The 25,011-nt window shown below is 36.2% G+C and overlaps 1 protein-coding gene across 1 annotated transcript in view; it reads right to left on the minus strand.

Moving 5' to 3' along the window:
- FAF1 (Fas associated factor 1) overlaps window positions 1-25,011 on the minus strand; it is a 410,524-nt gene that overhangs the window by 105,598 nt on the left and 279,915 nt on the right. Inside the window, exon 13 of the mRNA XM_053655563.1 lies at window positions 19,422-19,576. Within this exon, the coding sequence (XP_053511538.1) occupies window positions 19,422-19,576 (155 nt within the window). The remainder of the gene's footprint in view (window positions 1-19,421; window positions 19,577-25,011) is intronic.

A 25,011-nucleotide genomic window follows, 5' to 3' on the forward strand; every position in this document is an offset into this window, starting at 1 on the left:
TACGTAAAGTAGACCATGTTATGGACCACCAGAACTGTCAGCAAGAATGTCAAGACAAGTAAGTGCCAAGTTCATGGGAGGCAGGCTCATATATGTATTTACAGCAGCAATAACCAGACCTCATGCCAATCTGAAATGATGAGGCCTTGAGAAACCCATTGTTGGCCATGAAATATCAATGTTCCTATGAAATTCAGATCTTCACATTCCACAACTATTATGAGATCAAAGGGGCTCAAGCAGCCTAATCTTTTGTACCAAATTTCACACCCGTATAGCTTTAGTTTCTCAATGGAGATATGTTGTTCAGGAGACTAGAAAGTTAAGATCTAATTTTTCTTTCCATGTTTTACTAAAATATTTGAAGTCAATCTTGACCCTCATCTGATCATTGGCATCCTCTGAAATGAAATATGTCAAAACACACACACAGCTGGAATGTCTTTTCCATTCACACTAATGGATTAAATGGACATCACCCAGTAGATGCCCATTGCAGAACTAGCTTCACAAATGATACAAGCTAAATGGGGTACTCATCAAAAGGGAGGGAGGGAGGGAGGGAAGGAAGGAAGGGAGGAAGGGAGGAAGGGAGGAAGGGAGGAAGGGAGGAAGGGAGGAAGGGAGGAAGGGAGGAAGGCAGGCTTGCTTAAGGGTTTTATGAATTCAATTTTAAGACAATATTGCCTGAAAATTGTACACTTCCCAAATTTTATTTTTGTGAAAATGAGCTAGAGGGAAAATAATTATGAAAATGTGCTTATCTTATTGGGTTTAAAATAATATATAACACAAACTTCAAAACTACACAAAAGATATTCAAGAAAGGTGCAGACTTCAAAGACACACTAGCTGTTCAATTAACCATAAAAAACAACAAAGTGATCAGTTTGTACCAGGGATTGGTAAATCATTCTAATTTTTTAGAGGCAGTTGAGAAGTATACAGGGATCATGAAGCCTGTTGATACTTTCTAGTAGCCTTGACTAACAATCTGTTCTGATCAAAGAGAGACTTTGTTAAAATTTTAATTAATGAGATTATTCTAAGATCTGAATCGTGTTTACTCTGAGACTTTCAAATTGTAATCAACGAGAGCCTGTAAGGGCAATGGACAGCCACAAATTACAAAACTCCTACTTGTCAATTCCTTGTACTACAATTTACAAGAACTTAATACAAATACCAAATTTTTCTAATGGCTTTTCGAATTTTTGTAAGAGGCTCTGCTTCTTCCTCTAAAGATCACTCACAGCACAAAATTAGCATTCATAGCACATTACCACCAGCAAAAATCCGGTTCAAAACGGAACAAAAACAGACTCAGGAAAAAAAAAGTTGTTATAAGAGAAAAAATATGGTTCTTTTTCCTGTGGTACTTTCTTCCTCTGGACTAGGTGTGGCCCAGTGCACCTAGTGGCAGCACCGAAGTTGTCAACCTACCTAACTGCACATGATATTCACAGGGTGAGGTGTCATGAAGGGAGAATGGTTTCTACAGCAATTGGATACCTGCAACCTCAAACCCAAAGGAGAAGATAACTCTTCTGTAGTGAGAAATGGCTTTTTTAATTTTAAAATATTTTAATAAATCAACCTACTTGTCATAGACCTATTTGGGGAATAACAAGTTGATTAATCAGCTGCCCAAACCAAAAGCTAAAGTGACAAATTTGAAAAGACAAAGAATAAATGCTCTCACTAAGGGGTTAAAATGAAGGCGAGAGGAAGGGAGGTAGGGGAAAGAAAGGGAAGGGTTAAGAAAATGAATTAGAGAACACAGTCAATCTCAAATCAGGTATAATAAAGCAACACATGTCTCTGTGGAGTGGGAGGATGAGGGAGGTCTCAAACTCTGACCTTGGTGAAGAAACAAATATAAAATTAGTAGCTCATATTCATCAGTTCTTGCTATTAAAAAGCTAAGATAAAATCTTATCTTTTAATCTAAAGTTTGGGGAGAAAAATAAATGGAACATCTGATGGCTAGCATACATTGATCATTAGTAAAATTTTTAATCTCTGAAGTATAGATCTTTTTTAACTTGCTAATGAAAATCAGGATTACTAACAAATCAGATATGGATAAAAGTAATCTCATTTTAATTTAAAACAGGGTATAATTTACTTTCTTTCAGTCAAAGTCATAATCACATAAGTCATGACTTTAACTAAGTTGTACCCTAACATAAAATATTTACTAAAAGAAATACAGTAATTTGGGAGGAGGGTGATGACATTTCACAAAGACTTACTATTTCCCTACTCTGTACTAGAAAATGTAAAAAAATGTGTATCTGACAGAAAATAGACCCATAACAGTGTGCGTGACTTCCATGTAAAGGAATACTACTTATCTTTAAAACACTTATATTCTTTTTTTATTGTTGTTCAAGTACAGTTGTCTCCATTTCCCTCTCCCCACTCCACCCATCCCCACCCTCCCACCCTCGATCCTACCCTACTTTGGCTTTGTCCATATGTCCTTTATACATGTTCCTTGACGACCTTTCCCTTTGCCCCCACTGTTATCACCTCCCCTGGCCCCTCTGGTTACTGTCAGTTTGTTCTTTATTTCAATGTCTCTAGTTATATTTTGCTTGCTTATTTGATTTGTTATAGGTGAGATCAGATGGCATTTGTCTTTCACTGCCTGGTTTACTTCACTCAGCATAAAGCTCTCCAGTTCCATTCATGCTGACACGAAGGGTAGGAGCTCCTCCTTCCTTTCTACTGCATAGTATTTCATTGTGTAAATGTATCACAGTTTTTTGATCCACTCATTTACTGATGGGCACTTAGGCCGTTTCCAACACTTGGTTATTATGATAAATTGTGCTGCTATGAATATTGGGGTGCACAGGATCTTTTGAATTGGTGTTTCAGGGTTCTTAGGGTATAATCCCAGCAGTGGAATTGCCAGGTCAAAAGGCAGTTCCATTTTTAGTTTTTTTGAGGAAATTCCATACTATTTTGTAGAGTGGCTACACCACTCTGCATTCCCACCAACAATGTACTAGGGATCCCTTTTCTCCATGACCTTGTCAGCACTTGTTGTTTGTTGATTTGTTTATGATGCCCATTCTGACCCATGTGAAGTGGTATCTCAGTGTGGTTTTAAATTGCCCTCACTAGATGGCTAGTGATGCTGAGCATCCTTTCATGTGTCTCTGGGCCCTCTGTCTGTCCTCCTTGGAGAAGAAAACACTTATATTCTTATAAGATATATAAAGAAAGCACTCCAAAGCGTGCCTAGAATATGATAGCCCCTTGAAGTTGGTAGCTATTTTTATTACTATTAGTTGCAAAATGATATTTAATATTTTTATCATAACTTCCAGGATTAAAATGATAGTTTATACTGATAGGCCAACACTGAAAGATTTTTTTTGCATAATATGATATAGCATCAAAGAATTGCTGACCAAATAAAAAGTCATTGGTTTTACTTTCATTCAGAGAATGAAAGAGCAGGTATTGATATTTAGAAAGTAGAAAAGAATTATAGATGCTGCAGCTGAATACATGAATACATATAATTCATTCATGTATTTGTGCAAGCATATTTATGCACGCTGGTGGAAACACCAGAATGGAAGATAAAGTACCGTAGAGATCATCTGCCTATTTACCAATACACACTCCTCCCTTCTCCCCGTTCTCTTTTACAGAGAAATTAAAGCCAAGGTCCTTAATGCACTTAACGCATGAAGTGAGACTTATCAAGTTGCTGGCACTGTCAGGCATTCACAAACCAGGCTAGCCAAAGAGCTTTGTCTCCTACAACATCATCTCCACAGGCTGCATTGCATCGTTCAGCTCACTTCTGGAGTTCCTTCATTAGGAATGTTCAGCACCCCTGGCGCATACTTTGTCCTCTGACAGTGGCTGTGATTTTGGGAAATAGTCCTAAGTCGTTGGTTCAAACTGAGTTAGGTGAACAAGGTACATGATTAGCTGGGGGCACTGACTCTACACACAGTGATCTTTAAGCTTTAATGGCCTAGGAATCACCTAGGAAGTTTATTTAAAAGTCAAGTTCCTCAGCCTCATTCTCTCAGAGATTCTGAGTCAATAAATCTGGGGTACAGCCCAGGAAACTGCTTTTTAAATAAGCTGCTAACCCCAAACCAGGTGAATGGACAACATTCTGAAAACACTGCCTTCAGAACATAGGACTGCTTTCTTTGTAAGGCTGTAAGCAGCCTCTGAAGGCAGTTTTTAAAGACATTATCCCCAAAATGTGTTGGGCAATGGCTGCTTCACTAGACCAAGTGTCTAGTCTCCTGAGGTGACTGCCACATTGAAGATGGTAATTCTCACTTACTTTATTTATATAGATGAGCTGCAATCTGATATGAGACAGACAAACAAATACCTCTGTGAGCTCCAGGTGATACACAAAAAAACATATCAGGTTTGAGGAGGTTGCAATATAAAATAAGTCGTCGGGGCAAGTATCACTGAAAAGTTGATATTTGATCAAAAACTCAAAGTGGTGAAGGAGGAAGGGAAACACATATCTCCAGGAAGAGAATTCCAGGCAGAGAAAACAGCAACTAGAAAAGCATCCAGCATATTTAAAAGATATCAGGAAGGTTAGTATAGCTGGAGAACAGCAAGTACAAAAGTCAAAACTGAACCTTTTAACTATTTCTACCTGGTAAAAAAACACCATAACAAGGCCAAAAGATAAATGATAAACAGAAGAAAGAATTCTGGATTTCAAACCACAGAAAAAAGACTAAGTTCCCTAATACAGGAGTGGCCAAAAGAGCAGGTTTCCCATTGTTTGTATGGAAAATAACACAATAATTAATAAATAATAATATAAGAATAAAATGTTTTGTGTACTCACAACTATAAACCTACTTTTGCCCTGTTTATAAAAAATTCTAACAAAACAATGAGCAAAAAGATCAACCAACAATACATAAAGACAGCACCAAGAAATGGGAACAGTAATGTCTCAGAAACACATGAAAAGATACTTAACTCAGAATGAGTTAACTCCTAATTAAAGCTATACCAAGAAGCCATTTTTATGTCAGATTAGTAAAGATAAAAAACCTTGGTACCACCTTGCGATGGCAAGGTTCTAGGGAAACAGGCACCACTACTGTATACACTGTTAGTAAGAGGGAAATTGGTACCAACTGCCTTAGGGGCAATCTGCCAATATCTATACAAATTAAAAATGCACCTACACTATTAAACTAGGACACCTACATTTGGGAATTTAGTCTATTGATACATTACCATGTGGAAATCACCTAAGTGCACAGGTAATTACTGTAAGCTTATAATAGTAGAATACTGGACATAATTCAAACGCTCACCAACAGGATCTGCTTAAATAAATTATAGTATCTTTTGGGAATTTAAAGGAATACTAGGTAGGCATAAAATATAAAGAGTTCTTTTTGAACTGGTATGGAATATATTTAAGATATAATGTTAATGGAAAAAGCAGGCTGTTAAATAGTGTTTACCATCCGTGTAAAACTGGGGGAAAACTAAATATAGCATGTTAGTTTGTTTATATATAAAAGAATCTCTGAATAGATTAAATAAGAAGCTTATAACGCTGCCTCTGGAGAAGGTAACTTAGAGACAGGGTTAAGTAGGAGACTTTATATTACAAACCTTTTTATTTCTTAGTTAATCTCTATTGTGTTTTTACTACCATTATTATATACCTTTTTATGCCTTTTGAGTCTTGACTAATGTGACTGTATTAGCCAATTATGAAATAAATATAAAATTTGAAAGATAATAATCCCCTTACAAAAATAAAGAAAAATTACATGTGATATCAATTCCATAAACTTTAAACGCACTGTTAATCACATCAGTCTTTTTTTTTTTTAATCAGTCTTTCGTTGAAGTATATCTTTTCCTTTTGGCAGTAATCACTGTCTGGGGGGATACAATTTTTTAGCCTTCTACACAACAGTAATGAACCAGCATTTTAAATGGATGAATAATATAACTATACACTTAGAGAAAGATTTTTCTTTTTAGTGTTTTTAATAATTAAAGAATACTGGGATAAATATGCTGAATTATAACCTTAGGAAAAAAGTCTGTGAAGTGGACTTATAGGGTAAAAATTAGAGTCATTTAATTACTATTAATACATATTATCAATTGTTTTCCAGAAGGATGATATAATGCCTCTCCACACAAATAATGTATGCATGTTAGAGAACACAGCCAAACTAAAGGCAAATTTAAGAAAACACAGACTGAGACTTTGGGTAGATTTAATCTCAAAAGCATCTTTCAACTGTCTGAGGCTCAGACTTTCCAGTAACAGCAAACTGTGAAATTGTCTCAGTAGAGGAGTGGACAGAGTTTTAAAAAACTAAGTAACTTCTTGGTTTACCTCCTTATTGTCTTTTATAAAGCACTCAAGTGGAAAGACTTTGAGGCACTGACAGTTTAATGACAGGGGTATAGCTAATTTATAGGGACTACTTTATACTAGTTTTGTGGAAGAACAACAATAATAAATAGATAATTGGCTGTCTTTTTCTCACCACCAGTAAGAATATAAATATTTATTTTAAATACTTAAAATATAAATCTTAGTTGGGATGGATAAGAGAAAACATCTAATGCAATCTCTCATCAAATGCAGAAATTCCTTCTCTAGAAATGTAAAGAGAAGATTCATTTTCTAAGGGCTGTATAAGAGAGTACTTTTATGTTAAATGTCAGGTAATATTTCTTCTGTGCTCTTTTACCAAATGATCAGTATTTATGAGGGCCCACTAAATATATGACAAGATTTGGTTTGTGTTCTTAAGACACTAAGGATATTTTGGGTTTGATAAATCAAGGATCCCCCAAAAGGAACTTATATGATATATAACTGGGGTCTAGGTTTAGTGTTTCAGACTAAGAGCTGGAGGGAATCAGAGGAGAAAATGGGTACTTAGAAGTCAGGGAGAACTGTGTGTTCCAAGATGGAGCTATTATCAGGAGGAATCATCTCTGCATTCCTAGCACCTAGTGACTAACATATTTGTTGCATGAATGGGCCAACTCATGCTTCAGTAACCTTTATCTCCACTGTGACAATGTTAACCACACAACTTTTCTCTCCCTTTTCCAACTGCTGCTAAAATAAGTTTAATTAAGACAGTTGGCATGAGCTATCATGATCGCCCAGGCTTTTTACTATGCTTCCACCTCCATAGGTCATTTGGACCCACAAATTAAGCAGGTAACAGCCCACAAGTTCATTACTCTAAGCTTCCCACTTAGCTTTTGGCATACTGCAGTTTTTACATAATTTCATCCTGTCACTACCAACTGAGTGAACATGTGACTTAAAAGGGGTTTAAAATATCCAAATATTAACATATTAGAGAAAGTAGGAAATATTGCAAGGAACATAATATTGTCGAGAAGAACAATGACTTGGGAGTCAAACAAACCTGATTTTTCAATTGCTAATTGTTCCTTTGGATAATTTAATTTTTCTGAGATTTCTCATCTATAAAATTAAGATAATAATATCTATTTTTAGAATTAGACTGTAGAATAATAAATACTACTTCTTTTCCTTCCCTTTTATGTGCTTTAGAGTCAAAATTGGTTTTCCTTTCTCAACCTCTGCCCTCAAATTAAGGATGTGGCAAAATGGTTCCTAAAATAAGTTACAATAGCAATCTCATGCTCAATATCCCTAAACAAGGAGTTACACTTAGCACCATGCTTTGCATTATATTATATTGTTGTACAATTTCTACAATTATGTATCAGCACCATCATAAGATCAGATCATACCCTATTCTAGGACAGAGATATATATAAAGATATATATATATATATATATCTTTACTTCAAATATACACACACATATTTGTGTGTGTATATTTGTATATATGTGTGTATATATATACACACACACATATTTTGTGTGTGTATATATATACACACACATATTTTTTTTCATGTTGCTATTTTCTCTGGCTTTTCCCAGCTGCAAAATTTGGAGGCAATGTGATTTTAATATTATATTAAAAATGTTCAGCATCATTTATTTCAGAGTTGGTCAGTTTCTCAAGAGAACCTTGACATTTCTTTATGTATTTGAAAAATAATTATCATCCTAATGGGAAAAAATATGGGAGGACATTAGTAAAAATCTAACACACAAGAGGAAAATCTTTGAAAAACAGATGACCAATAGCACAGAACATTTGCACTTTTAGGCACTCATCAAAGCTTTCAAGCAAGAATCAATTACAACCCAGCACTTGACAAAGGGTCACTGGAGACTACCAGTGTTTGACAGGGAGTTAAATGAACAGTTTGGCTACATAGGCTTTTCCTCTGAGCTCTATACCTGTTATGAGTTAGATCTTCAAAAAGGAACATTTAAGGACCATATTACCTAAGCTCTCTGAAGAATTACCATTACTGAGAAAAGACTTAATATAAAGCCCTCTGCTTTTTACAGGGGATTGATATAAGAAACAGCTGTTTAAAATAATCTGTTTTATGCAAAATAACAACAGAAAAATAACTGTCTATTATATTACCTAATGACCGTCAAATAGAAAAACATAATTCTTCCTTGAATTCAGTATAGAAAATTTAAATTTTTTTATTATTTTTAATTTTTCAACTATAGTTGACATACAATGATATAGCAGTTTCAGGTATATAACAGAATGATTAGACATTTATATAACTTATAAAGTGATCTCACTGATAAGTCTAGTATCATACAAGAAATCTTGAGATTAGGCTTCCTTTAATCAGACAATAAGAATCATAAATGATAAACTATAAACTCTAGGCTATATAGTACCTGGCAAATAACAGAAACTTAATAAATATGTATTAGATGAATAAAGCAATAAATGAGGATATGCCTATTACATTTCCTCTTTTCTCCTTTAGCTCCAAGAATTATGGAGCTGTATTCAGTGTTTATGTACAAAATTTGAGTCAACCTAAGTGTTTATAAATGCTCATTATCTGACCCTTTTCATTGGCTTTATCTGCTTTTATTTTTATTTTCCTGTTTTTGTATTTATTCATGTGTAATTTCCCTATATTGTATTTATTCATGTGTAATTATTATGTCCATTTATAAAGTAGGAAAATAATGAATGCTAAGTGGAAAGACACAAAAATATATAGGAGAGAAAATAAGGGGAGCATTATGGTACGATCAGTATTTGATGGATACTTCACTGGATAAAAGATAGGTAGTAGAACAAAGGGACTGCAAAAGGCTAGAATGAACAATAAAAATCACTATTATCTGAGGAATCTGCATCCTTAAAGACAAGGAAACACCTTGATTTTCAAAAAGTAAAGACAAGGGAACTTGATCTCAGTCCCCTAAAACAACTAGAAAAGTCACTTCCAGGCTGAGAGCTCCAGACCATTTCATAAGCTTCAACTATCTGGAAATCGGTAAGGAAATATGACAAGGTCTCTAAAAGTCTTCTCCTTCAGGCCCTGGCTGGTGGGGCTCAGAGGTTGACTGCCAGCCTGCGAATCAAAGGGTTGTGGGTTTGATTCCCAGTCAGGATGTGTGCCTGGGTTGTAGGACAGGACCCCAGCAGGGGGCATGAGAGAGGCAACCACACAACACATTGATGTTTCTTTCCCTCTCTTTCTCCCTTCCCCTCTCTAAAAAATAAAATAAATACAATCTTTAAAAACAAAGTCTCTTTCAGGATAAGATTCAGAAATGTAGGCTAAGTTAATTCAATTTTATTTTTTTATTCCCACCTGGGGGCACTTTTTCATTGCTTTCAGAGAGACAGGGAGCGAGGGAGCAGGAGAGGAGAGGAGAGGGTGGGAGGGAGAGGGAGGCACGGAGAGAAAAAGAGTGGCAACATCGATCGGTTGCCCTCTTGCACACGCCCTGGCTGGGGATCAAACCCTCAACCTGCCTTGCCTGGGAATGGAAATCAAACCTGCAATCCCTTGGCGCACAGAGGATACTCGAACCAAATGAGACACATCGACCAGAGCATGTAGGATAAGTTAAATAAATTCTTTGTCACCAGGAAATTTAACCTGTAGAGTGATACCAAACTGACAGTGACCTCAAGTGATTTATCACTTGGCTTTGTCCTATAAACATTTTCATAAATGTCTGAGACAAAGAAATTAAAAATATACATAGTGCCAGACTTTAAAAAAATCAATGATCCCATTCAATTCTAGTAACAACTCTGAGAATGAGGTTTTTATCGTCATTTGCCAATACAGGAACTGCAGCTTAAGAGGGTTTCAGCAACTTGCGCAGTATCACTGTGGAGGTCTAGTAGTATTGCCAGAATTCCAGTCCTAGTCTGACCAAATCCAAAACTCAATCACATTCTTAACCACTATGCTGTCATGCATTCTTATAACATCCAACAAATAATTATGGAGAGTGTAGTAAGAAATAAAAATGAAAAAGACTGATGCAATTCTTGCCCTTATGAAGCTTATACCCCAGTGAAAGAATCAGAAAAAAATGTTTTTGAATAAGCAAAAGTAATAGTTTACTATAAAAAGTTCTAGGAGAGTACTGTGAAAGATAATAATGGTGGAGGGGACTTCTCTAGAAAGGTTTATCAGGCTTTTATGAAGAGGAGACATTTCAATGGAGACTTGAAGAACAGAATATTAAGGTCATTTTTGTCTGCTGACTTGTGTTTTCTCAAACAGTGAGGGCAGCTGGGAAAGGGAATGGAGTGGAACATGAGATGTTTCTTTTGTGAATGAGGAGTATGGAATAAGACTTCTCACCCAGGGAAAGAGAATTAGCTAGAAAACCACATGTAGGTTTACTTAGCATTACTGTGTATTTGTTTAAAGTTTGTGGTTGTTTTTTTTTTAATCAGTGCGATTTTTCTCTAGCAAGTTCAACTGCAATTGCACAGGCATAAAGAAGGTGAATAGTTGGGTTTAACTTTAACATTTTGGTGAATCCCATGTTTATTTGTTCCCTGAGTAAAAAGTCCATGCCTTATACTTTTCTTATATCCCCTTATAAGGCTTTGCAGCACAGTTATTCGGTAAATTTTGTTGTTGTTGTTGAATAATCTAGCAGGGCAAGGTCATGGGAAATGAAGCATTATGTAGCAGAAAAGCATAGGTAGATTTGGGATTTATATCTGGTACAGCCATTTGCTTGACCTTAGGTAAATTATATAATGTCTCTGAGCCAAAGATAGTTTCTTCATATGTGAAACTGGACCTTTGCACTTAACCTTTCAGAATTGTGATTAAATGAGGTAATGTATAGAATGACAATTGAATGGGCTCATATATATAGTGTCTGGCACACTGTAGGTGCTTAATTAACTGTTCAGTTGTTACATGTGTTTTGTTTTTTTTTAAAAAGCAGCAGTGATAGTCTTACTCTTGGCTAATGATACTCTCAGAAATTCCCGTCACAATAACATGTGCTTGGAGAACAGTGCTAAGGGTGAAGAAGCTACCTTTATTGGTGGAAGAGGCAGAAAATGATTCCTTAGCTAAGGAATGACCCTTACTAAGTTCGCTCTGACTAGACCATCACGAACTGGTCAAGACAGAAACCAAGGAAGTCACTACAGAGATCTAGTACATGAGAAAAATAAGGTTTGATAAAAATTTACAATGCTGTTCTTCTGTTGACTATCTTGTCAACAGTATTACCTGTGTACTATTCTTGTCTAGCAATGGTTTTCACATAGACTAAGGAAACATTGACTACTGTATCCGAGTTATATGCATATTTCCTGAATAGCATTAATTACATTAATATTGAGGAAAAATATTATTTTCACACAAATGATTGATTCTGACACAATGCATATACCATCGGGGCAACTATGATTATGTAATAAGTAGTGTGGGAAGTATCCAAATCAATGGCTTATAAGCTGGTAATTTAAAATTACTTCAAAGAACATTTTTAAAAGGATAATCTATTTTAAAAAGAGTAAAGAATGTATTGTAAACAGTTTAGCCATCATCTGTACACAGACTGGCTTGCTCTCAATCATAAGAGGCCATCGCCTTTTATCATTTCCCTCCTTCCCTTCCTTTCAGTACTATTAGGAAACTATTCACAAGTGCACCCTTGGACAATGCTGAGCAGTAATTATGACTTGCTGACAAAGAGATATGAACAATTACTGAGCCCACTTGAAACCCTACACTAATAAAGTCATTAGATGCTGCCCTTGCCATGATCCTTCTAAAAGCTTCTGAAGTTACAAGAACACACGGCATTGTTTGCAGGGACAATTGCTGCTGGCAGAATGCAAACCTTGAGTTAAACCATGCTGCAAATTGATCTTGACATTCTGTTAAGACTGCCACTAAAAATCAAAAGCAGAGGAGAAAAGGAGAAAATGAGTGGGTAGGATGTAATCATGGAACAGGAGGGGTTCCTCCTCACCTTCTCTCCTCCCTCTTCACAAAACAAACCAGGGAGAAAATGTCAACCTCTCCTGGTGTTTTGGAACCTTTATTTTAAAGCATTAATTAAGCCCTTGACCTGGGATGTTTAGGATGACAATACATTTCCTTTAAAAGTACTGGAAGGAAAACATAACACAAAGAAATACAGAAGTTTGGGGAAAATCATGTGGAGGTCTGGCATGGAAGGCTCTCTGGAAGTCTTAGTTCCCCAACGACAACATGTCCATCTGTTTTCTGAGTGACTGCTGCAGATTCCATGTCTGTTCCGAGGGTAGCATCTGTAAATTAACCCTCCTTGTGTCTCCCATGCACACCCCCACGCCTGGGCAACATTTGCTGGATCAAATGGGAGTTTAGGGTTAGAGTAACATGGTCAGCCAGGCTTCAGCCAGGCATGAACGACTGACTAGTTTGGAATTAAGGGGAAACCACTGTGAATATGGCTAATTACTGACATGGAACAGGCAGATGAAGACAGCTACTACTAACAAAAACTTTAAGTCAATTAACTCTTGCTGAAGATTAAGTTAAGTAATGCAGAAAACTACCACTGAATGTTAAGGCTAACAAGTACCTGTCAGCATAGTAGCAGATGTTTACAGTTACCTGAATGAAATACTGCACTCAAGGGCATTAAGTTTGAGAGCTAATATCGACAGTCAGTAGAATTGTCTGTGAACACTAGTATTATATATGCAAAACTCAATACAATGATATGTATGTTACATGCAAGCCGTATAAATCAGGCATTGTCAGCAATTCCTCGTGAAGTTTGCAGTCACTCTGCACACTGCTTAGAAGTGGTGTGCAATGACTGATTTAACACTTTGTAGCATGTACACTGATGTGCAAAACATTCTCACCTCAGGAATGTACTCATATATAAGCAACTCATTCTTCAGCACCCACAGCTGGCTAATTACCCAATTGGCATTATCCTACTCATTTCAATGTTTAAGTTTTTCAGAATTAGATAATCTAAACAAGTAGCTATATTAGACAGACTAATGGAGACATTTGCCTTGTGAGCCCTTCTGGTCAGAACCAGGGATACTTATTAACTCACTTATTACTGACTATACTGGTGGTTTACTGGGCCACTATGTAATGTGACTTTCTTTGATGAAGCAACTTCAGCCAAGAACCTACAACTTAACACTGAGAGCACTCATGTGCTAGTGGGAGTCTAATAGAAGAAAGCAAACAAATGCTTTTTATTGTGCTGGTGTTTTATATAGTGCTATCTATATTTAATTCTGATACTGCCCATGTGGAAGTTGTCTGGCTGCTGGGCATATCTGACCATATAACCAGCCCAGCACTCTGGTCCTATGAATATGTTTACTTAATCAGTGCCAGCACCATGGGAGATGGCTCAGAGTACCATCACAGAATTACTCGATGCAAGAGATCAGTTGTTTCAGGGGTCTCATAGAAACTTCATGAATCCAGGCAAGAAACTCTGGAATCACTGGATGAACTCATCTAGGGTGGACTCAAGCCACTTTTCCAGATGGCCTGTGGGTACCCAATACAGGAGCAGAGGCCAAAATATTCTTGGTGCTACAGGACCAGTGAAAGTCATGGTACCCAGTGTGGACATTTTCAGTTCATTCTGCAAGGACAGTGAGTTTTTGCTTTATTAGTCCTATGAATGACTATGGGGGAAATCATACAATTAGAAGGATACAGCAGCATTTCCAATACTCTTTCCACTAGCCAATATGCCTATTAGAGATTATTTGTTTATTTATCAGTACAATACTTACTTTTTAAAAAGCACTGTGTAACACATTGAGATTATAGACACAGCTCTCTTGGGGAGTTGGCAGTCTAGCAGGGAGCTAGAGGACAACCATACAGTGTAATGAGTACCATCAACAGTTAGTAGAGGGATACTATGGGAGCACGTGGAACGTGCATTCTAACTCAGAATGAGGCAGGAGAAGAGTGGCAACAGGCAAGGTTTCCTAGAGGTGCTTTCTGTCCTGAATTTTAAGAAATTTTTCTTTCATAGACTAAGAATTCATTCACTACAAATATACTATAATAAAAGTATTTTTATTGTATTAGTGAAATCTATGATGGTTTTCTGCTTGACATAATCCAAGAGTATCTGATCTCTGCTCCATTGTTTGCCTGTAAACATATACCAAAATTGGATTGAATCATTAACCAAACAACTTGAGATCTCTCCACCCTGATTGGTTGACCCTAATTCTCAATCTGGTTCAAAACATACAGGAATATATTAGCTGGCCAGATCCTTCTATCGTTTTTCTCTCGTCCACAGTTATGTAAACCACCGGCCCTTCATTTCAGGTACCTAATGATGAGGTTAAAAATACCAATGTCCTTTTGTAAGAATAACAAATATCTGCAACCCAATAAACTTGAAATGCTGTTAAAATAAAAATCTTTGAATAGAAAAAGTAAACTTCTAATTTCATCTTTCTGTGTGTCCTCTCTTCAGGTCCTTTGAAGTTTCTTTATATTCTCAAAACACCTTGTACATACTTTCTATTACTTATTAGCTCCCTGTCTGTCTCATCTACTAGACTGCAAGTTGTTTTGAGCATTAGCACTGTATCTTTTTCAACTTTTTGTCATCACTGATAGCACCACCCCTGGTTAATATTAAATATTTACTAAATGTTTATTCAATGAATAAATATGAAGGAAATACAAGGTCTGTCCAGAAAGAGTCCAGCCATTGTTAATAATGAGAACAGCTGGTGCGACATTGATGGAACCTGGCAGCCAAGGAGAGTGGACTGGAATGCATGTGCCTGAATAATAACGACTTCACTGTACTAGTCAGTGGGGGCAGTGGACACCAGTGAGTGAGCATGTGTACTGTGGGGCTATGGCATTCAAAATGACTGTAGTGAGCAGAGCAATGAATCTGCATCAGATTTTGTGTTAAGCTTGAATATTCCTCCACAGAAACTATTCAGATGATTCAGAAGGCTGCAACCATGGGCAACTTGTGATTGGCAGCTTCATCATGGCAATGCATCTGCTCATGCATTACGTCTCCTACGGAGTTTTTGGCAAAACCTCAAATCACCCAGGTGACTCAGTGCCCCTACAGCCCAGATTTGGCATCATGTGACTTCTGACTTTTCCTAAAACTAAAATCACCTTTGAAAGGGAAGAGATTTCAGACCATGGATGAGATTCAGGAAAATACAACAGGGCAGCTGCCAGCAAGTGGGAGAACTGTGTGAGTTTCCAAGGTGCCTACTTTGAAGGGAACTAAGATGTCATTGTCCTATGTATAATATTTCTTATATATTCTTCAATAAATGTCTCTACTTTTCATATTACATGGCTGGATACCTTCCGGACAGACCTTTCTTAAGATACATTTTAGCCACTTCCTGAAGTGATGTGTAGGATCACCTTATTTACTATTATATTAGCTGTCTATTTTTAGCTCTTTCATCTCTCTCATCTACAGGCATATTTCACTGTTTCTATCGGTATCATGGTTGAAATGGAGATTTAGAAAATTATATTCTCTAGTACCACACAGGACTAACAAAGACTTTCTGCTTACTGCTTTAAGAAACAATGGCCCTGAAATCCAACTAGACATGGCAGCCAACAAGACTGTTCAGAGTTTCCCAAGCAAGAAACCTCCATTTTGATACACAATACTTAAAATATAAACAGTGTTCTTAGGTAGAATTGGATCCAACAAATTCATTTGCCAAATGTTAATTAAGTTTCTTTCTCCTAAAATTTTGCACAGTTCCTTGTTTAATGAGACAAATAAAATGAGTAAGCCCCTCTTGAAGATCACAATTTAGTGAGCCTGTGCACTGCAACAATCATTACACGATCATTACAGTTAACGTTTAATGTCACAGTTCACATTTGGAATATTCCAAGATCAACTTAGAAATTTTTCTAGTCCACTTTATATAGATATAGATAGTTTAACTTAAGTATTTAACTTAGAAAAGAAGTTATTAAAATTTTAGAGGTGGGAAACCCACAATCATCAAATTCACAGGGGTATATAACAGTGATATTCTAAAGAAATCTGTTTCTTTTTTACTCTAGTTTATTAATGAAATGAGGAAATTTAATATAACAGCAATTGACATTCTAGTAACCCTACCAGAGCATTCACTTAATTCAATATCCTTCACTTACATTCTACATACATGAGAGAGTCACAGTAAATTGTGGAGAACTAATGCTTCTGTAGGCTTAATCAGAGTATTGCTTAAGCAAAAGTAAATTTGTCTGGCAAGGCCCTCCCCATTTTGGGCATCAATTTCCCCCAGCTATTGTATCAGGGTAGTCCCAGAAAACCACTAGGAAAGCCTCCAGATTAAATAGCTTACATGTTCAGCATTCTCCAAATTTATATGATTAGCCTCAACCAGAATGGCCAGATATGAGACCAGATAAGCTATCTACCAGGAATTCATTTCCAAACTTTTACATGTCATAAACAAACAAACCCATAGCAACAATGTTATTTGTGATGCTGAGCAATCTCTTCTATATTTTCGAATATTAATCTGTCCCATTTTAACTTTTTGGTAATAGGCAAATGATAGCATAACAACTTTTGATAAGTAGCACACTGATCAATAAATATTAGTGCAACAGTCTTCTACTGAATTAAAAATTTGAGGTTTTGTTACTCTGCGGTAATTGTATCAAATGGTGCCATCAGTTTTCATGACAAACACCTTTGGATAAATGTGGTGATAAAAATCCAAGAAAGACCACAAAGATGTAACTCAATTAGACAATTTATTTAGATGAATCTATGATAGGTGGTTAAGAAACTTGTGGTTAAAAAGTAAACCCTTTCTTGGGGCACTACATCAGTCTGGTTAATGAATTTTCTTACAGTTTCATATGCCTAAAGGAAATGCACTTTACTCTCTTTTAGGAATATGCCATTCCAATGAATTTTCATCTTAATGTTTGTAACATGTGTGCTTTCCCATTTGTCTTAACAGTAATAATGAAAAGTTGCACATGAAAAGCAGCCACATAATTCTGTTACTTTGTAGAGAGAAATGTAATAACTTACTAGTTTTTACTTTGTAATATGGATAGAACTTGATTTTGAATAAGGATGCCCAGAAATAGTTACATTGTTTTGATTAAATTGAATTCCTCGATATTTCTATTTTCAGTCTTTAATATCACTTCTTTTTATTCTCATGACAGTAACTTAATAACGGAATGCCACATTTTTAAAAACATAGATTGAAACAGCCTATCATACTTCACAGTCAGTCCTGCAATTCATTGAGAAATAAGCACTAAAGCCTTAAACAAGGCCTTTATTTTGTGTTTTAAAAAAGTGTCATAAGGAGTTAATAGGACACAGCTGTACTGGCTCTTTCTAATAAGCAGCTTCTGTCGCTTTGGTCACCACAGGTGTCTCTGTAACCTGCAAACTCTTATTACTAGTGTATCAAAGTTGTGCTACTTAACAGACTTCTTTAGTAAAACATAACAAAGCAATTACATGGCTGTTGATTGCCAGTCATAAAAAAAAACCCTCAAACACTGTTTTTCAAAAGAAACTACACTGCAATTTTTTGTCATTGTAAAATAAAAGGAACTAAGGAATTAAATGGAGGATAGAACAAAATAACAGCAGGTAGCCTGCTGAACTTAGCCACTACAGATGGTTTAGAAATAGTGTTTCCTTCTCCATCAAGTTGTGGATAAAAGGAAAGGAGGAGATTCCTTACTGCCAGTGAATGTGAAAGATTTAGCCAAGTCCCCAGTCTATGTATTTTGCCTCATAAAAGACCTTAGATACTGCATTTTTATCTGTTTTTGGCACTGCTTTTCATCACCTTTAACTGAGTGTGAATAATAGCCTGATTTAATTTCAACAAATACAGGTGCTAAAGGTTGTTTATGTATAACAGGGGACATTTCCAAAGCAGAACGAAGTCATCCTATGAAATTTCCTAAGCATTTGCTTAAAGAAATGAAGTGTTAGATGAAGGAATTGCTTCAACATTTTTTTTTGCTTCACAATTTAAGAAAGAATCATCTTTCTTTGCATATTCAGTTTACATAAAACAGTCTGAATGATGAGCAAAACTTCAATGAGCCACAAAATAAAAAGACAAGTCAGATGATTCAATTTCTAACTGTTCCATAACTGTTTAAATTAGGTAACTATAGCAGACTTGCCTTAAAATGAATTAATTTAATCTCCTTGTTCATAAACCAGCAGCCTATGGTTATGACTGTGTTAACACACCCTAAGTAGTATCACGGGATGCTACGGGCATGTGTGTAATTAAATATGATAAAATATATTTCTGATGGGAAATGCAAATAGGCAAAATATGAAGAATTATTCATTACTTACAGATATTATGATTAACAAACTAAGTAAATTTACCCTGACAGCTAAAAAAGGTTTTTCTTTCTATTGAGAATATGGATGTGTGCAAAAGAATGTGTGCAATAAAGCGATTACATCAATTAGCATATGCTAGAGTTACGCTATTACCAACTCCACTGGCTTGGTCCAGAATGTCCTGCCTTCTTCACTGGAATTATTAAAAAATAAACTTACTAGTAGGATTATATGTTCGACTGGCCTCGCCTTTTCTAAACATTATTTTAAAAGATTTTCTCTAAATGTTTAATAACATATTACAATACTAGAACATATAGTACAAAGAAATGTACTATATCTTTTACTGCAAAAAAAATGAGAATAATGTATTTTGGTTTTGGTTTTCTATTTATTCTTGAATTTAAGAAATCTTTGCAAGTTAAGGAATTCACACATATGTTAGTGTGAACTAACTGCATATGTTAGTTATAACAAATAGCTTATGTCTAATTAAATATAATGGTAGAGAATTTAATGCCAAGGATGAAAATGCTTATGATGATAAGAAATCAAGTCATCAGTGATGACTTTAAAAAAGAAACAAAGAAGAAGCCCAACTGTAACTTGTAAACAATATTACCTTGCTCTGTTGGCGTCCTTTGTCAGATCCCAAGCCCAGGTTATAAAATTTTGGCTCAGATATGAGACAACAGATTCAGCACATAGCATTTGTGAGCAGAACACATTGGTTAATACACTTTCATCGTGGTGGAGGTAGATAGCAAGAAGCTTTCTCTGAAAAAAGAAAAAAAAACTGATGAGTTAAAAATATCTACTAACATAAGATTCCTTGAATCTTGAAGGGCATAAGTAATCAATATTAGCAGCAAAGACAAAAATTAAATTTTATTCTCTAAAAGAGTGTCCAATGCTGGGAGTTCCTAAAGCATTTAGTAATATGAATAAATTTGCTTCCTTATACTCTAAAGAGGCTAGGATGGTTATGTTCCATTTTACAGACTTGTCACAGAGTCCTGTTAATATGTGCAAGCCTATCTCAAGCAGAAATTGCAAAAGAATTATGTTTTCTTAAAATAAAATGAGTTTACCATTCTCCATATTTAATACATACTTTGTAAGTAAAGAAAAATTCATTTTGAACTATTCAACTATACAAAGAAAAAATACTGATTAAGACCGAATACCAAACTCTCTCTTATATATTTTCAATGTTTTAAATCTGAACACAGAATAGTCTGTTCTATTTGAAAGGAAAAAATCTGAAATTAAGTTCTGTTTTACTCCTACAGGTAATTTCAAAGCCCTTAATGTGTTCCCGGATTGAAGTCCTTATTTAAGACCATGTAACATCTAATTGCCCCTTGAAAGGGTAGCAAAATGTTCACTTCACATGAATCCTTTCTAGTTTATATTTCAGAAAATGTCCAATTAATTAGTTTTCTCATATGGAAAATTACTTTCTCTTTTGCCTGATAAAACTTGCAGAAATGACATTTGCTTTTTAAAAGTGTCTTATCATAGGTAGACTCTCGATAAAATAACTGAAACTAAAAACTAAATCCAGCAACATAAATTGCAACATTATCAATCAGCCTTAAAAACAATAATGATTAAAGAGCCTAAGTTGTTGTCAACTTGTTTCTGGTTGTACCTTGTAGAAGAGCTGAAATTAAGAACAGTTACTAGGAAATAAAAAGACAAAGTTTTATGGTAAAGATAATGTACAAACCAATCTGAAATTCTAGCAAAGGAAAATTTCAAGGAAGCTCAGGGTCTTTCTCTTCATATTGAATAAGGATGTGATGATAATGAAAAAAAAAAAAAACTTTTGTGAGATACTAAACAAGAGAACATTTATAGAAAAATATAAGGCTCATGTTGAAAGGTTAATTAAGTCTGATGAACATATTTGATGAAATTACCTGATAAATAATGCAAATTGTAATAAAAAAGAAACCATTAAACTATTTTCTTCAAAGGTAATCTTTGTACTAGATGAAACTAGCCACATAGGTAGTTAAGATTCCACAAGCATCTACTATGAAGAGGAGGCAGTTAGTTACACACACATCATCCACTTTAGTCCCTAGAATAAACCGTAAAATGGTATTCTTAACTTTATTAGCATGTAAGGAAATTTAGGCTTAGAAAGCTGACTGGTCTCAAATGCCACAACTAGTTAAGTAAGCAGTACACCTGGGATTAAAACCTACTGTTGTTTCTTTCATAAAATCACCAACATTACAGGCAAGGCTTAAAGTGCTTATTCAATATGAAGATGCCAGACTGGCCACTGCTTATACATCAGTGCTCCTGGGGCCTCAGAGACAGCATGTAGTGGGCATTAGAACAGGATTTCTAAGTATAAGTAGCTCAGCTACTCCAACAGTTTCTGCTTCTATGTTTCAGGTCATTTATTCATTCATTCAACAAGCATTTGTTGAAATACTCTTTTTGTTAGGCCCAGCAGGAAGCAGGGGTGATAAAAATGGTGAGTAAGAAAGACTTCAAGTGTTCTTGAAGTTGAAGAAAGGGTTCTTCAACTTTGTGGAAATCTACAGGTAACAGTAGCTGGCTTTTTAGGAAGTTTGTAATCAGATACATTATTGGAGAGATGCTTATCTGATAAATTCCTACTCATCCTTTAAGACTCAAAGCAAAAGCCTCTGTGAAACTTGCCCTGATTCCCTTAGGCAGAGTTAAAAGCTTCCTTTTCTGGGCTTCTGTCTTCCCATTAGTATTATAATTGTTTACCAATATTCCCTCTAGACAAAGTCTCTCAAGTGTAAAGTTTGGGTCCCATCTCTTTCAGTCTTCTTTGCATCCTTAAACTAGCATAGATCTCAGTATGTTTGATGAAAGAAACGTGAATGCTGATTTTAACTACCGCACCCCACCTGCCACCCGCTGCCCAGCAAAAAAGATACCAAGCGACAGCAGCAATACCAAATCACTTTTAGTAAATGACTCTAGAAACCTGCTGCTTTAGGGAAAGGAACGTGAACCTGGCAGCACAAACAAATTCAGAGCTCCTCTTCTTAGGAGCTCTCTAGCTGAATAGACAGAGGGATGTCAACCTCTAATTCTGCTTGATCGTATCTCAGCAACTACATTTAATGAGACACTGGGAACAAGAGAGCAGTCCACTTGAAATCAGCATGTTTCTAACCAAACAATGGCAATGGTTCAATCTTTAAAATGCCCATTTCTCTAAAGAACACTGAAATGGAACATTTAGACTATGGGAAAGAGATTAGTGATTTACATTGCTATCTCACTGATTTAATTTAAATGCTCTTCCAAACCAAACACACATGTGCTGAAGAGGCTACCAAGAAACCCAACATGCAGAGTTCCCTATAAGTGCAGCCGACAGTGTTGACTCAAACTAAACTTGGAAATCCAGGGCACTAATGCACAATATCAAGCAATAAAACAGCATCTCTTTGGCAATATTTAATTTAAAAAAAGAAGAAAGAGGCAGGCGAAGATCAGGCACTGTCTGTTTTGGAGGATCAACCATTCTGCATTTCAAAGCATTGGTCCCTGCAATATCCAGGTTACTGTGCTAGAATCTCCACTATTATATCGTAGTTGTGAGAGGGAGGGCAAAGATGTGTTTACTCAGTGATTAGGCCCTTAGAATAAGCCTCTAGCTCCTAGAGAGACAGCTCACCACTTATTCATTTGGGCCAATTCACAAAGCCTAGGAAGATTAAACATCCATGCTGAGAAGACAAGCGAATGCAGACGGTGAAAAAGAAATAAAAATTCTTTAAAAACTCTGAGATGACTTCATTATTTTTCCACAAGGAAACTTTAGGAAAGTGTTTAGTTAGAGAAAAACCCACATTGACCTCTCTCTAAACCCTTAATCTTTCCTTTGTGGTGGCACTGCTTTGTGGTAAGCTACTGGCTCGCCTCTCCCCTCTTTTCACTGGAAGCTGAGAGAAAAAAGGCTCTGGAGAAACAGTTTTCGTTCCAGGGACACAAACCCCTGACACTGTTAAACATGAGATGCCAGGAAAACACACTTAAAAAAATCTCACTTTAAGCTCTAAACTGTGAGAAAAGAGATGATAAAAAGGGTATCAGAAGAGGATCTTTTCAGGCTGGGGGTATTCCCATAATAGCTTTAAACAAGGGAGATGGAATACTCTTAGAATAATCTTCTCTCTCTAATGTAATATGCTTTCAACAAATTTCTTTTCTATTATTATAACTGTAATAAGCAAAATATAAAGACTCTTAATAATATGCAAATGCTACTAAATTCGGACTACATAAATTTCATTAAATTATAGGCACGACTAAATGAACCCCAGACTCAGATTTCTGATTATTTTTATTTAGCACCATTAAACAGAGGCCAAAACAGTGAAAACTGAGTTCAGCATATCAGAAAACTATTTTTGTTAAGAAAGGGCATCAGCATATCAGAAAACTATTTTTGTTAAGAAAGGGCATCTAGAGAAAGCACAAGAAAATGTTTTGTTTTCCATTACTATTACCATTTTCCCTTTGGCCCATTAATAATTTAGTTCAGTAACATCTGTGGAGTACATGTTACACATTGAGCATATAAAGATGAACAAAACAAAGTTTCCTGCCTCAAAGAGCTGGAGGAAGAGTGGCGTAGGAGAAAGCAAAGATTTCATTCCAGGGCCACATGATAAGATTAGGGAATTAAAAACCCACTTCCCTTGTCCTTTATAATTGGCAGAGGGGGTAATGATTCTGTAGATGACAAGTCGAGCTGCCCAGTGACACTCTGCTCAGACTCCCTCTTTATGATCTAAGTTTTGGCAACATGGGGTAAAGGAAAGTCTGTTGGTTTTAAATAAAGAAAGCTCTGTGCTAAACCCAGTTTTGCCATATTTAAATTTCTCCAAGTACCTCAACATGTCCCTCTGCAGCTGTTTTATTTCTTGTTTTAAATCTAGGCTCTGATTAGGATCATTCTAGTACACTGCCCACTTCCACAATGCTGTTCCTGGACCTATGCATGTTCATAGATCTAGCCCAGCATGCAATTGTGACTCAGGTCAACAGAGGCAGGGCAACTGAAGCCACACTGCATGGGTTTAAATTTCTGCTTTGCCGCCACCCACCAGCGGTGTGACCTTGGGAAAGACACTTCACTTTTCTGGGCCTTGGGTGCCGTCTAGCTCTGGCAGTCAGAAGTCCAGTGCTTTGTCCAGATGGGACTGGTGATATGAGTGCTGTAATAGGGGAGGTCCCAGGGTCTAGGCATGAGTACCAGACTGGCTGCTTCTTTACAAAGGTGATTCTTGAGCTAAATTTTAAAAGCAGGCCATAGTAACTAACTTCTTTGTGATTTAAGCTTAATTTTAAATATAGGTTATCTTGAGGGGAGAAAAGAGTGAAAAAGAGAAACAGCAAAAAAGAAAAGTTTGGGAAAAGCCCAGTGATGTCAGTGGCCTAATGTGTTCAAAGAATTCAAAGTTTAGTAATTTTTGAAGCGAGAAGACCCAGAGTGCAGACTGATTTGTGGAAACAGTCATGACATTTTGCCTTTTTTGGCTCCCAAGGCTGAGTCCAGGGACCAGTGGGGAGCAACAAACTGGAGAGGTTCCAAAAGGAAACAGTCAGCTACTGAAGAGGAGATGCCAGAATGGTGTCTTTTCCCTCTCACTTCCTGAAGCAGATGTTGGGGGAGCACCCTGAAATCACGAGGACACCGATGTATCTGAGTCTCACATTAGAACTTTCAAATGGAAGTCACGGGTTAGGAAAAAACAAACAAAAATGCTAAAGTAAGATCAAACTCTCTTCATAAAATAAACTGACAAATGTTTGTTGAGTATAAAACTTTACGAGTTTTCATTATTTAGACTGTAATACTCAGGTCATGAAATATCTTTGAGGGAATACAACAATATGAGTAAAGTTTTTATGAATAAGGAAATCAGAAGCTCAAGTGATTAGCTACTATGGCAAACTGCAGAGAGGCAGCCAGCCTCTTTGGGGAGTTTGGAAGAGGAATTATGGAGGCACAAAAGTAGGCAGTTTCAGACCAACCAGAGATCTCATTTCATTGGCTTTCCAGGTGAACACTTAGGAGCAATAATAACAAAGACTGGGAAAGCAGCCACATAAAAGAACAGGCTGGATTTTTCTGAGCCTCTACTCTTCTCTCCTGAGATGACTAACTACCCTTCAGTTAACCTGTTTAGGTGTGCTAAACA

Source organism: Artibeus jamaicensis, unplaced genomic scaffold, assembly GCF_021234435.1.
Source record: "Artibeus jamaicensis isolate MK-2021 breed Jamaican fruit bat unplaced genomic scaffold, CSHL_Jam_final scaffold_1019, whole genome shotgun sequence".
Taxonomy (NCBI): domain Eukaryota; kingdom Metazoa; phylum Chordata; class Mammalia; order Chiroptera; family Phyllostomidae; genus Artibeus; species Artibeus jamaicensis.